Source organism: Ostrinia nubilalis, chromosome 2, assembly GCF_963855985.1.
Source record: "Ostrinia nubilalis chromosome 2, ilOstNubi1.1, whole genome shotgun sequence".
NCBI classification, from domain to species: Eukaryota; Metazoa; Arthropoda; class Insecta; order Lepidoptera; family Crambidae; genus Ostrinia; species Ostrinia nubilalis.
The window spans coordinates 10,917,949-10,931,427 of NC_087089.1; the positions used below are offsets into that span (position 1 = coordinate 10,917,949).

Here is a 13,479-nt window from a genome sequence, read left to right on the forward strand (position 1 = left end):
TATCATAATTGTAATTACAATAATACATAATTACATATTAAGATTGCTCTGAATTAAGCTGGTTGACTAACCGTCAATAAGCTGATCTAGCTGACAAGTTATCACTGTTAGCCCTAAAGATAATGGTCGCACAGTCTTACCACAGCACCGACGTTTGTAAACCGCAAAGTTTACTAAGTTTGTACTAGGAAAGTCTGTATTATTATAAATTTTATCAATTCCGACTCAAACTTCGCTATCCCTAGCGAACAGCGATAACGCGGAATACTCAGGCAATACAAAAGTATCGTACCTATACATAGCCGGCTAGCTATTGTCACCTATTCATTACACCGTCCACCTAGGCTACGGTCCTGTAAAGGTTTATAAATATTAAAATCTGAGCTGATACCTAAATGTGGGAAATGTTGGAGATCATCAAACGCCCGCTATCGGCAAGCGACCTTAACTGTACCAGTGAATATTCTTATCCATACCTAATAATTATTCACTCCTACCGAAGCTTATTAAATTCATCCAACGGTCTGATACTGTGAGTGAGGGTGGACGTAGCTTTTGCGCCTTTTACATGACGTAAAGTAACCGATAGTTCATTATTACATAGTTGTTAATAAACGATGCATTAGACGTGAATTTACGGAGATGCAGATGCAGGTTGCGTTCTGTAAAATATTATAATGTACCTACACACAGTACATTACCACTCAGTAGACAGATAAGCTAAAGTTCTAACTAATTCATAACATTTCTCACTGATCAATGTCTTATTCTTCAATTGATCACATTGGCGATTACACAGCGCCACCAGGAGATAATAGACACGTCTCTCATTATAAAGGCTTCGAATAACGGTACAGTACTGTTTAATAGCGACGTTTTACCTGAAAATAAAACGTTTATTAAACATACTTACCTTATTCGAAGCCTACTTTTTAAATCTACCTGGTGTCATAAAACACAATGGCGAGAATATCGAAACCTAGTTTCGAGCTACCGTTGGTGGCGCTAGTGTCGTTAATTGAGGCGTGCTTAGGAGGTGGGGGACCGGAGCGGAAGTCACGTGGGCAGATTATACGTCAAAACTAGTACTCAAACAGGAAAAGACAGACACTACTCTCATTATAAAGGCTTCGAATAAGGTAAGTATGTTTAATAAACGTTTTATTTTCAGGTAAAACGTCGCTATTTTTAATACATGTGCCCCTCATGATTTTTGAAGGTTTTCGAAGACGTCGTCAGATGTTATTAGTACTAAGTCATGGGCTATGATACCAAAATACAAATCGCAATCGTACCGTAATCGTAATCGTAACCCGTATCGTGGCATAGATACGTTGTCATTTCGTTGTCAGGGACCCGATTACGCTAAAAATTTTCATGTTCAACGTGCCCAGACGACGAATGAACATCAGCTGTTTTGACAAATCCGTATCGCAGAATTGAAGAAATCGAAGAAGCGCTGTATTGAAAAATTAGGGTAACATTGGGGCTCTGATGCTTGGCACCCGGGCCGGATTGCTATTTTTCTATATTTCGATATTTTTTATTTAATTGAAATATGTGATTATTGTTCAATTGAATGTTTATTGAATTGGATCAGCCTTTCGGATGTGACAGTGACGTTTACTGTCACATATTTATTATGTCAATGTCAAAAATTAGGAGACTGTACTTGTGGAATTACTTGTGATGTGATTTTTTTTAGATCACAGGATATATTCTATTTTCCTAGAGAAAATAAGATTTACCTACCATGAGAACTGTGTCAAAATACTACGTTGCCCTTTGTGCTTAAGCCTTCGTACAATTGTGGAAATAATATAATCAATAAAATGGAAAGTCATTCAGAAGCTATGGTAATAATAGTTATAAACAAACTTATTAATTTACTTATTAATTACATACTTACATTCTTCATTCTACTATCAGTGTACGACAACTTTTTAGCATCATTTTGGATATTGACAAATAGTTGCAGTGATAATATCAATATAGCACAATTTAGTGCCTAGCATATTATGCTAGGCACTAAATTTCAACACACATTCAAAGCTTTGGAATGATAATAAATGTACTTATCTAAAATGATTCATGTGTAATACAAAATGTCATTTTCTATAACTACTATATTTACATTTTTAATCCTCTTGTTACTTTAATTCTAAATTCTCTTCTCTTAGAACCCAGCTGATGTATCAGGGAAAAGGAATCCTTTTGAAGACCTGAGCAAGGATGAACTAGTATTGAAATGCAAGGCTTTACTTGCTATAGCCCAAAAGGCTAAGCAAGCCAAAACAGGTAAACTAATACTGATTTATGTTTAATAACAACAGCTACTAAGTGGATCAAACTGCATAAGTTAACTTTTTTATTTTACAGAAATGCAAAATGAAGTTGAGAGTTACAAATTACAACTGGATAAGTGTGAAACAGAAAAAAAAGTTAACTTGGACAGCCTTCATACTCTCCAGGAACTTGTTGACTCTTTGACTGAACAAAAACTAAATTATATAACAGAAGTTGATTCAGCTAAGGGAAAAATTAAAACATTAACCATCAAATGCAAAGATTATGAGGAGGAAATAAATAAATACAAAGCAGATGTTATTGTTAGAGATAAAAATCTTGCAGATACAGCACAAACATTGTCTGATCTTGACAGTGAAATTATATCTTTGAAGAGACAAAACAACAGACTCTTAGAGGAAAATGAACAACTTATCAATCAACTTTCTGAACTGGAAGCTCAAACAGTTGAGTTCAACAATATTGGTTTGGAGCAAAGAAAGCAACTACAAATGCTTGAGGATAAGGTTTATTCAGGTAAGAAGATAGTTATTCTGCTTGTTTATTTCGTTTGTATCTTGCATATCTCTGCTAAAGATAACATAATAAGAATTCTGGAGTGAAAAGTGTAAATGTTTATGGGTATATTGAACTTGTTTTAAGGAAACAAGTAAACTCAAGTTATTCTATGTTTCAGAAGAAGAATCTAAAAATGTTATAGAAAATCTAAACAAACGAATCAAAGAGTTGGAGGATGATTTGAAAGCTGCTTTGGATACTAAGGAAAATAATACTAATTCTGATTATGAAAATAAGATTAAAGAAATAACACAGTTGTATGAGTCTGAAAAAAATAAGAAAGAAAGAGCTAATATCAAATTGCGCAGTTATAAAGATAAAATACTTAAATGTGCTACATGTATTAATCAACTTAAAAATTCCAGATTTATTCTTACTAAAACTATAAAAGAATATTCTGAAAACATCCCAAAATGGCAAAATGATATCATTAAGGCTTCTAAGGTTTTAGATGACCAATTAAATGAATTAAATAATGAGAACTCAGCATTAAAAAGAAAAGTACTGGAATTAGAAAACAGATTAAAATCTGAACAAAATGACACCCAGTTTGCAGAACTGCAGACTGAAAATACTGCTCTTAAAGAGAAGCTCAATGATATGGAACAATCAAAAGCATTATCAGATGAAATGTTAGAAAAGCAAATATCTCAGGTATCAGAATTAAAGGACAGTCATTCAATATTGCAATCAGAGTTATCTGATTTACAAGCTCAAATGAATAACACTCTGAAGGGCAAATCTTTACTTAGTGATGAGCTTGATAAATTGAAAGCAATGTATCAAGATTTAAATCAAGTCGAATCACAGAGGCAGATTGATGAAAATAAAATTATTTTACTAACAGCACAGATAAATGAAATGCAAAACAAATATGAATCATCAGTCCAAAAAGTCAGTGAACTATCCAGTTTAGTGGATAAACTGGAAAATGAAAATCAAGACATTAAAAAATCAATGAATACTGCAGTAAACACAGAATTTGTGGAAAATTTGCAATTGCAAATGAAGGCTTTAGAAAGTGAAAAGTCAATGTTGGTCAAAGAAAAACTTAATGCAAGGGACAATGTTATTGAACTTGAAAATCGTAATAAAATATTATCCGATCAACTGGAGAAGTTGAAATCAGATTTGCAAGAAACTAAAGCACAATATGACAGATTACAGCAAGAAAAAACTGTCTTAGAAAAAAAATATAAATCTGAAAAAGAGAGTGAAACTACTAACTTCAAGTGTAACATGATGGTCCTTCAAGAACAATATGACTTATTAAAAAAAGAACATGATAACTTGCAAGATTTGAATGGGTTACTAAAGGAGGAGGTGGATACACTTAAACTCTCATTAGAACAACCTAGACCTGATGATAATGAAAATTTGTCAGACCTTAATGTTTCTCTGCAAGCTGACATAGTAAAACTGGAAACAAAACTGTCAGCTTACAAGCAAGATAATGCATCTCTCCTTGCAGAAGTCAAAGAATCTCGCGCCAAAGTAAAAGAATTCGATAATCTCGCTGCAGAATATGACGATGCAAAATCCAAACTCTCAGGTTACAAAACAGAAAATACAGAATTATTAAATGAAATGAAAGAAATAAATCAAGTGCTGAAAGAACGAGGCGAGTCCATTTCAAAATTACAAAAAGCAATAGCAGAAATGGAGAGACTAGTTGAAACCTTAGAAAAAGACAGAGCTATAATAAATCAAGAAAAAGAAGACCTGCAGAAAAAAGTTTCCGTTTTAGAAAGTGATCTACAGAACGCCGAACAAAATACAAACAAGACACAGTCAGAAGCTGCAAACCATCTTATTGAAAAGGCAAACGCAATGAAATTCCTAGAAGAGAAAGAAGCGGTAATTGCTTCGTTAAGAGAAGAAATAGATAGACTGAAGCAGCAACAGTCTACAACTTCAGGTATGTTTTTGAAGCTGTATTTGAACTTTGTGATAAACAAATTCAAGTAAATAAAACACTCATAGTTCCACTGAATAGAAGAAATAGGGTTTAAAAATAAAACGCGGTATTAATATTTTGTTGCAGAACTTCCAAACGAAGATATGTCTACGTCTACAATCTCAAAAGCAGAAGAACACTCTAGAATGAAAGATTTAGATGAAACATTTGAGGAAAAGTAAGTTATAACAAAAAGCTAAGTACACAAATTAATGTATTATACAGGGTGTTAGGTAAATGGGTATATGAGCCGACACGAGCCCATGTTAACATGGTCATATAAATGGCATGGTGAAGTCAGAAAATTGATATCTTCATTTAAAAAAAATAATTTTCATACAAATCGGATTTTATAAAATTTATTTTGTATGAAAATTAAAAAAATGAAAATGATGATATCAAATTTCTGACTTCACCATACCATTTATATGACCATGTTAACATGGGCTAGTGTCGGCTCATATACCCATTTACCTAACACCCTGTATATTAAGTTTTCACAGTTACAGATATTCCGTATTTTACTATTTATTCCAGATACACGAAACTCAGACTATTTGCATTAAAACTCAAAAAGAAACTAAACGAAACTGTTAACCAGTTACAAAATGCAGAACAAGATAAAGCAAAACTTGAAAAGCTTCTAAATGATAACGAAAAAGTATCACTGCCAAGTAGTAGTGATGAAGTAGATGGATGTAAGGGATCCGAAATTTCCGATCTTCAAGCAAAAATTGTGTCTTTAACTGCAGCCGTTGAGGCTTCAGAAAACGTTACAGCTGAGTTGGAGAAGTTGAAAAGTAAATTATTATCAGTATTTTTTTTATTATATGTATTTTTAATTTTATTTAACGTTTCTTTTCTGTAATTTTAGCGGAATTGGAGACCAAGACTCAACAATTAACCGCCGAAATTGAAGCTCATAAGATAACAAAAGATAATTTAGAGAAAGCTCGTCGTGATGCTAAAAAGAAAAATGTTTTAAGTTTAGAGATGGAAGACTATGAGAGGTCTATGAAAGAACTAACATCTAAAATGGAAGAAAAGAAAAAGAAGATGGTGCAGGTAATTAACAAGCTATTGTCAGTGAGGATGTAAATATATTTTCTTTTTAGTTGATCTTGAGAATGGTTTTTCTTATGTTTTGCAGATGGAGTCCACAATTGATACCCAAGAAGGCACAATAACTGCAATGAAAACTCAAATAAAATTACTGGAAGATCAAATCAAGGCAGAAGAAACTCAGATAAGACTGACTAAAGAAGAGCTGCAACGTGCTATAGAGGAGGGGAAAGAGAAGGACGATGTGATTCAAAATAAAAATTCTGTTATTTCAAAATTAGAACAAGATTTAGAAGACGAAAAAAGAAAGAATGAAGAGGCCGATTTGGAAATGACCGCCGTTCTGAGTGAAAAAGAAAAAGTAATAATGAGCTTGGGTGATGAAAAAATAGAGTTGAACAACAAAGTTAAGAGATTAGAGTTCAAATGTGCAGAACTCAATGAAACATTGAGGATTACGAATATTGAACTGGCAGATTTGAAGACGGAATATACAAGTTACAAGGTGAGTTTGTTTTATTTTAAAAACTATTAACTCTGATTTTAATTAGAGTAGGTACGATTTGATTCCATTTAAACATTTTTTAATCAGGTAAGAGCTCAAGCGGTGCTTCGCCAGAACCAAACTGTGGACCATAGTCAGGAAGAACAACTGAAAGAAGAAACTGCTGCTCTTAGGGCTCAAATTGAGGCGATAACAGCCAAACTTACCACTGCACAGTAAGATTTATTCAATAGAATATTCTGCTTACTTGTTTATTTATCAGAGTATTTATCATTTATTTGTCGTTATTGTTCTATTTTTTTAATCTTTTATAAAACCATTGGTGGTTTGGGTCTTTCACCAAACCCTTTTTTATCTACTAAAGAGAAAAAGATAAATGCTTGCATTTCTATAGATCGTTTCATCCACGAAGACGCGCCCCACCAATTTAGGTCGATGAAAGCGCGGGGTGTGGAATGTTTTATCCAAGCAATCCGAGCGTCATTATTGTAGTGTGCGTGTGAACTCATGGATAATTTAGCGTTTACCGATAACACTCAATAGCGGAAGAATGGTGGGGCGCGTCTTCGTAGATGAAACGATCTGTGACTTACTTGACTTATGGTCCTATGTCCCCTAGATGGGGCAGAGGGCGTCCACAATTACAGTCCTCCATCTCGTTCGGTCTTGAGCTTCTCGCTTGATCTCGCTCCAGGTCTTGCCGATCTTCTTCGCCTCGTCCGCTACAGTGCGCCGCCAAGTTTGCCTGGGTCGACCACGTTTGCGTTTTCCTTGGGGATTCCAATCCAGAGCCTGCTTAGGGATGTGATCGGGGTCCCTTCGGAGAGTGTGGCCAATCCAGTTCCACTTGCGGCGCTTGATCTGCTGGTCGATCGGAACGATCTATAACAATACGCATTCTCAATCCTCATCGCGTTTCTAGGGAGCAGTGCTCTGAATTGACCAGCGAAGTAGAGGCGGCAAGGCGGCGCGCGGCGGAGGCGTCTGGCGAAGCGGCGCGCGCGCACCAGCGCACCGCACGTCTGCAGGCCGACCTTACGCGCTTGTCACATCAGCTAGACTCGGAGCGCGCACAGCATAATCTACAGGTAAATGGAATCTCCAAGGTAACATGACCAGTAATGTGGAGGTGGAATAAGGGCGAGAAAGAAGCAGATAAAGTGCACACGACTCTTGCACCGGCACGAATGTACAGGTAAATATGTGCTATCTTCAGGGATACAGATGGCTAATGATGCGGAGATTGAATAATAAAGCAGTTGTGCGAGATTCAATGCACCGCATTCCTGCATACACTGACCTCACACACACTTCTCGCTCCAGCTTGATTTCGAGGGCGCGCAACACAGAAAAAATGGAAAAGTAAAGGCAGTACGGAGGAGACAACGGGTGAAGCGTGGCGCGAGCATCAATGCTGACACTGACTGATTGCCTCCTGTAGATTAATACCTGATCCTGGGTAAAAAGCAATACGTCGAATTATATTTTAAAATGTTACTTTCAGGTCTCAACATTAACACAATGTTACAAAACTCAAATCAGCGATTTGGAATCAAAACTGCAGAAGGAAACTGAGCTTCTCAAAAAGCAGCTAGTGGCAGCTCAAGAGGCTGCCAAAACGGTTCCTGGCACCCTGAGGCTGGACGAAGCGAACCACAACCAGTACATGTTGCCGGTTATACCGAAAGAAGAAGGCAGCGATGGTGAAATGGACATCAACGTTTCCATGATACCAAGGGAAGAGGGAGAGGTAATGATGATTATTTCATACTTAGCTATATTGTTGGTGATCAAGACTTATTATTATTTATTATCAGTCCGAAGACCTCGAAGAAGGTCTGCCATTAGACATCTGACTCTATTTTCCAGGGTTCAGAGTCAGCCCCCTCGCCACCTCCATCTAAGCCGTACTTAACGGGAGCCAGCGGGCGATCGCCCGTGTCCCTGGAACGCTTGCTTGAAGAGGGAGTCCCGGATGATGAGGCGCTGGATGCTACAAGCCTAGCTCTCACGCCGGAGCAGGAGATCTCCGATCTGAGAAGACGACTGGGTACACAGCAGCAGAGGTAGGTAGCGTGATACAGAAATAGGTTATGTATGTTTCGGGAACGGTTGCTCGAAGAAAGAGTTCCGGATAATGAGGCGTTGAAGAATATCAGCAGTAACTCGCCAGCAAAGACTTCTAAGTATACTATCTATATAGCAATCTTGCGGGCCATGTAGGTATGTAATGTATGCAGGCTTCTCATACGATGGACCCATGACCTGCTGTTGCCTATGACTGTCCGATCTTGATAGATTGTACAGTCAGAGTCAAATAGTTCGTGACACCGAAAGTAGCCAAAAAGTTCGCATCACGTCTTTGTTACATTGAGGATGAGGGTTTTCGCGTATGAAAAATCCGCCAGATGGCAATACGTAGACGCGAGGTCCAAATGCTGCATGATTGGTTATTTTTGACATGACATTGACAGATATGTCAAAATCCACCAATCACGCAGCAGTCAGACCCCACATCCACGTCCCGCCATCTAGCGGTTCTTTCATACGCGAAAACCCTCATTAAGTGCTGTCATCTTTTTAGGCCATTTTGGGTGTCACTATTTGATAATGACTACTGTGGATTTTTTGGAGTTTTCCTACAACTTATTAATCTCTTGTGCAGAGTGAAGCACGTGACAGTCCTCCTGGCGGAGTCGGAGCGCGAGTGCGCGCGCATGGCGCAGCTGAGCGAGCTGCTCAAGGCCGAGCTGCGGCGCGCGCACGGCTCCACGCACGGCGCGCACAACGCCGAGTACATGAAGAACGTCACGCTCAAGGTTCTTCATTTTAGATACAACTTTTACGACTTTGGAGATTTTCTTCATACAACCCGATTGATTGCGAATAGACATGTTGACACCACAGTCAACTGACATACTTTTTAAAACTGACAAAACGAAACTCTCCCATAGATTTTGTATGGCACTACAAGCAAGTGACGTCACTATTTTGTCAACCCAATTAAACTACTTTTTTCAATTACAATTCGAACAACAATCGAAATTTACAGGTAATTTATAATAAATAGCTTTCCGCCCGCGGCTTCGCGCGCGTGGACTACATTATCTACTTACATATTTTACGGAACCCTATTTTTTTCGAAAATAAAATTTAGCCTATGTTACTCGTGGATATTGTAGCTTTCGAATGGTGAAAGAATTTTTAAAAACGGTCCAGTAGTTTTTGAGCCTATTCATTACAACCAAACAAACAAACAAAGTTTTCCTCTTTATAATATTAGTGTAGATTAGGTTTTTAAGACCACAATGAAGAGTCTTTTTAAAACAGTTGTGGTTTCGAAATATTGGGGTATGGTGTCAAACTGTCTATTGCGACTCTCCCTCGCATTCACCCGCACCCCTCCCCGCGTTCGCCCCGTCCGTACCAAAGCGTCGATGTGACGTCACGGCTGCCAGGTGCGCAGTTAACTCGATCGGGTTGTACAGAACTCTTCTTCAAAATCTTTTGTAATTTTCATTTTCTTATTTTTAACTAACATTACCTAAACTATAACTTTTAGTTAGGTTTACTTTTAGTCTAAAAGCAAAGCTATAGAGAATGAGTCACGTATTTTCAATGTTCTTGGGAGTTATATGCGGAAATTTCGATCTGAGCGAGACTGTTATTTATTTCTGGCTTTTCTTCATGGTTCTGGTTTTTTTATGGTTACGCTTATGCCTCTTGCCAGTGTCGAGTTAAAATTGTTGTTGTTCTCTGGCACATTACTTAAATCTACTCCATCACACAATCACAATCACACAGAAATTTTTTTTCTTGTGGCTTTGCTATGCTTCTTGCCAGGTTCAAGTGAAAATATGTAGATGAAACGAAAAAGTAATATATTCGGAATTTGGGTCAAGATAAAATACTTAAACATTCTACTTATAAACATACATTTATTTATACTAATCACACTATAAACATGTCTATGTTTAAACTAGGTTCTAATCTACTTGGAACTAAGCCGCAATCGTACTGCTAATATGATAGGTAACGCCAACGGAAACTGCAAAGATACAAAGCAATATGTATATTTTAAACCTGGCGCTGCAGACTCTAAGAGCTGCATGAAGTAACTGAGATACGTGGCTTCAGTCTGAAAACAATTTTATTTTTATTGCATTTAATACACACATTCGGGTAACCAAAACCTGGTGAGTGATAAAATACTGGTAAAATGCAATTACTGGTAAAAATTTATGTCTTTGCAAACATTTTTTACATTAAAATCTCACTTGAATTTAAGGTAAGTGAAACATCTTGAAAACAAACTTTAATATGTACAGATATCGCGGCTAGCTAAACTTAGGCATGCTTGCTATGCTTCAAAAGTAGTGGTAATAAGTGTAATTAAAGTAGTATTTTGCAAAAAATTATGCATATAGTCAGATGAGCTGTCGACTGCATTTGATAAGAAAAATCAATAAATTAAATACACCATATTTCTTAGAAAAAATGATTGACAGACTTCCATATTTTTTTTTATAGTCAGGTGGTGGTAATTTAAAAATAATAATATCCAGCTGCTTTTCCGATGATTTTGCTAAATGTTATTGACTGATGACAGTTCCTGACGCTCCCGCCTGGAGACGAGCGCAGCCGCCTCGTTCCCGTGCTGCAGAAGATCCTGACCCTCACGCCTGATGAGACCAACAAGGTCCACGCTGTAGCTAAGGGTAAGTTTGTTATTTTGCATCGACCTTTACCTGAGATTGCATGCTCGACAAATGAAAAACGCATTTGCGTTTTTCGCAAATCCCTCTTAAATATAATAATATGCGGCATGAAAAAGATGAATCGGAATCGGGTACGTAAAATCTAACCTTAATAATAATCTCATACGTATTATTTTTCTTTGTTTCCAGGATTGGATCCGAATCCAAGTAAAGGCTGGGGAAGCTATCTGCCGTGGCCCGGTGGAAAATGATTCGTTTCAGTGATATAACATGTTTAAGATAGACTGTGATTAAATTATACAGGGCGTGTTTTTGAGATGGAACAACGGGATCCCCACGTACGAAGTCGCGGGCGGCCGCTAGTTGATAATAAGGCTGCGGACTCCCAGGGGTCCGCGGACCATACGTTAAGAAATAATGCCCTAATAGAATACCTGCGTAATGGTATTTTCACATTGTCAAACCTATTTGTATTGTTTCAATGACCCTCCCATCGAGTGATTAAGGGTTTTCACCATCTCAAAACCAGCCTGTACAATATTTTATTAAATTACATTTTGGTCATGCATAATGGTGCATTTTATAAAAATCTGTGTTCTTACGTGAATCTGTCAAAAGTCGTAAAAGTATTAATAACATCAAAGTTTCCAATCAAACAACCTCAATCTAATAATTCTAATAATAGTTTCACTTTAATTATGTAGATTTAATTGCGTCTATCAAGTTAATTTTATAAAAGTTAGGTACATTTGACATAATTTTTTTTTGAAAAATACATTTATACATATTAAATGTGTCTGCGGTTTAAGCAATTACTTGTATTGTTGTCACATAAAAGTTAATTGAAAAAATATTTTCTTTTCTATTATGTCTTCATTATAAACTTGTTTGCAAATATTGCTACTAAATATAATTATAAACAACATTCCAAAATCTTACTGCAACACCCGCTCGCGAACGCTAATTAAGTTTTACTTAACTACAGGTACTTACCTAATATTTTCGAGTCTTTGATAACTATCTATTTTTATTATTTAAGATGCTCAAACACTTGACGCAGTGTTTTTACTTTAGAGTTGCATTGAGCTTATTAAGCAATTTATTTTTAAAATAGCATTCGTTGTTCTTGTTTAAGAAATACGTCGCTACATTTTGTTCACATTCCACTTTATAATATGCATATTACCCAAAGCAAGATCGACATGTAGGAGGATTAAAACTTACTATAGATTCCCACACGATCTTTACTTCACTTCAACCATATAAAGCGGTTCTCTGAAAACATCTAAACCCCTCGCGGTTTGTATACTGTGAACAAGCAATACCACTCTGCAGTGCTTGCGAATCAATTGTTTAATTCTATACAAACATTTATAATGAGCCATTCATTTTTACCTTACTTAATAAATTACAAAATGTTTTCGAATGCATTGTCTTTGCATACTTGTCATAAATTATTATTATTACATGCTTATATTTATTTGTACTAATATTTTGATGAATGTAGTAAATAAATAAATTTAAATATTTAAGAGATAATTATAACAAACACGGTGATATGTATAAATATATTAATTAAATAAATTTTCTTTAAAATTGTTAATAAGGATTTTTATTACACCCACGCACCCAAAAGGCTTCAGGTAAAAACCCTTTCGCAATACCTCCGATTCGAATTATTCCGTTATTTATTTAATTTTAATACTGAGCTGCAAGCCTCAAGGTCCGCGCGATCGAATAAGAAATGAGGTGATCCGTAGGAGAACCAAAGTGACTGATATAGCCCGCAGAATCGCTAAAATCAAATGGCAGTGTGGGCGGGGCACATAGCTCGTAGTGCTGATGGCCGCTGGGGCAGGAAAGTTCTTGAGTGGCGACCGCGGTGATCTGGTGAAGGTAGCGGGAGGTGCCTGGATGCGAGCGGCGCAGGACCGGTCTTTGTGGAATTCCTTAGGGGAGGCCTTTGTCCACCGGTGGACATCTTTTGGCTGAAACGGACGAACTGAGCTGCACCACTAAACTTTAATCGTAACTAAAACAATAACCGGTGATTTGTATGGAGTTTTAGAGTTTTTTACAAGTTAGGCCTAGTAGTGGGTATGCGCAAAGCATTTGCCTACGCAAAAAAAGCACTGCAGACCCACGATACCCCTGGTGGTATCGTGGGTCTCTTTAAAGAACTACACTTCAGACCCACGATACCCCTGGGCGTAAAGTTGACAAACGAGTACCGGCGCGGGCGCGGCGGGCGGGGAGGGGACGCACAGTGCACACGGCCAGTGCACAGTGTTGTGGAATACCTCTTTGAATTCTAAATTGATTTCATTGAACATGCAATAAAATGTATTTTGTTAAAAATAAAATAACAACAA

General features: G+C 37.0%; 1 protein-coding gene across 2 annotated transcripts; it reads left to right on the forward strand.

Annotated features, from left to right (window-relative positions):
• The first annotated feature begins 1,662 nt into the window (after positions 1-1,662).
• LOC135083177 (GRIP and coiled-coil domain-containing protein 2-like) lies at positions 1,663-12,686 on the forward strand. 2 transcript variants are annotated; one of them, XM_063977915.1, is made up of 15 exons: positions 1,663-1,856; positions 2,181-2,298; positions 2,380-2,823; positions 2,984-4,783; positions 4,910-5,000; positions 5,360-5,622; positions 5,697-5,887; positions 5,973-6,389; positions 6,477-6,604; positions 7,312-7,477; positions 7,894-8,139; positions 8,259-8,455; positions 9,055-9,208; positions 10,999-11,107; positions 11,297-12,686. In XM_063977915.1, exons 1-15 carry the CDS (start codon positions 1,833-1,835, stop codon positions 11,356-11,358), a joined length of 4,410 nt encoding a protein of 1,469 aa, XP_063833985.1. In that variant the 5' UTR covers positions 1,663-1,832; the 3' UTR covers positions 11,359-12,686. The 2 variants fall into 2 exon arrangements, with proteins under 2 accessions (XP_063833985.1, XP_063833993.1); XM_063977923.1 differs by having other exon boundaries at positions 2,987-4,783.
• The last annotated feature ends 793 nt before the right edge of the window (positions 12,687-13,479 follow it).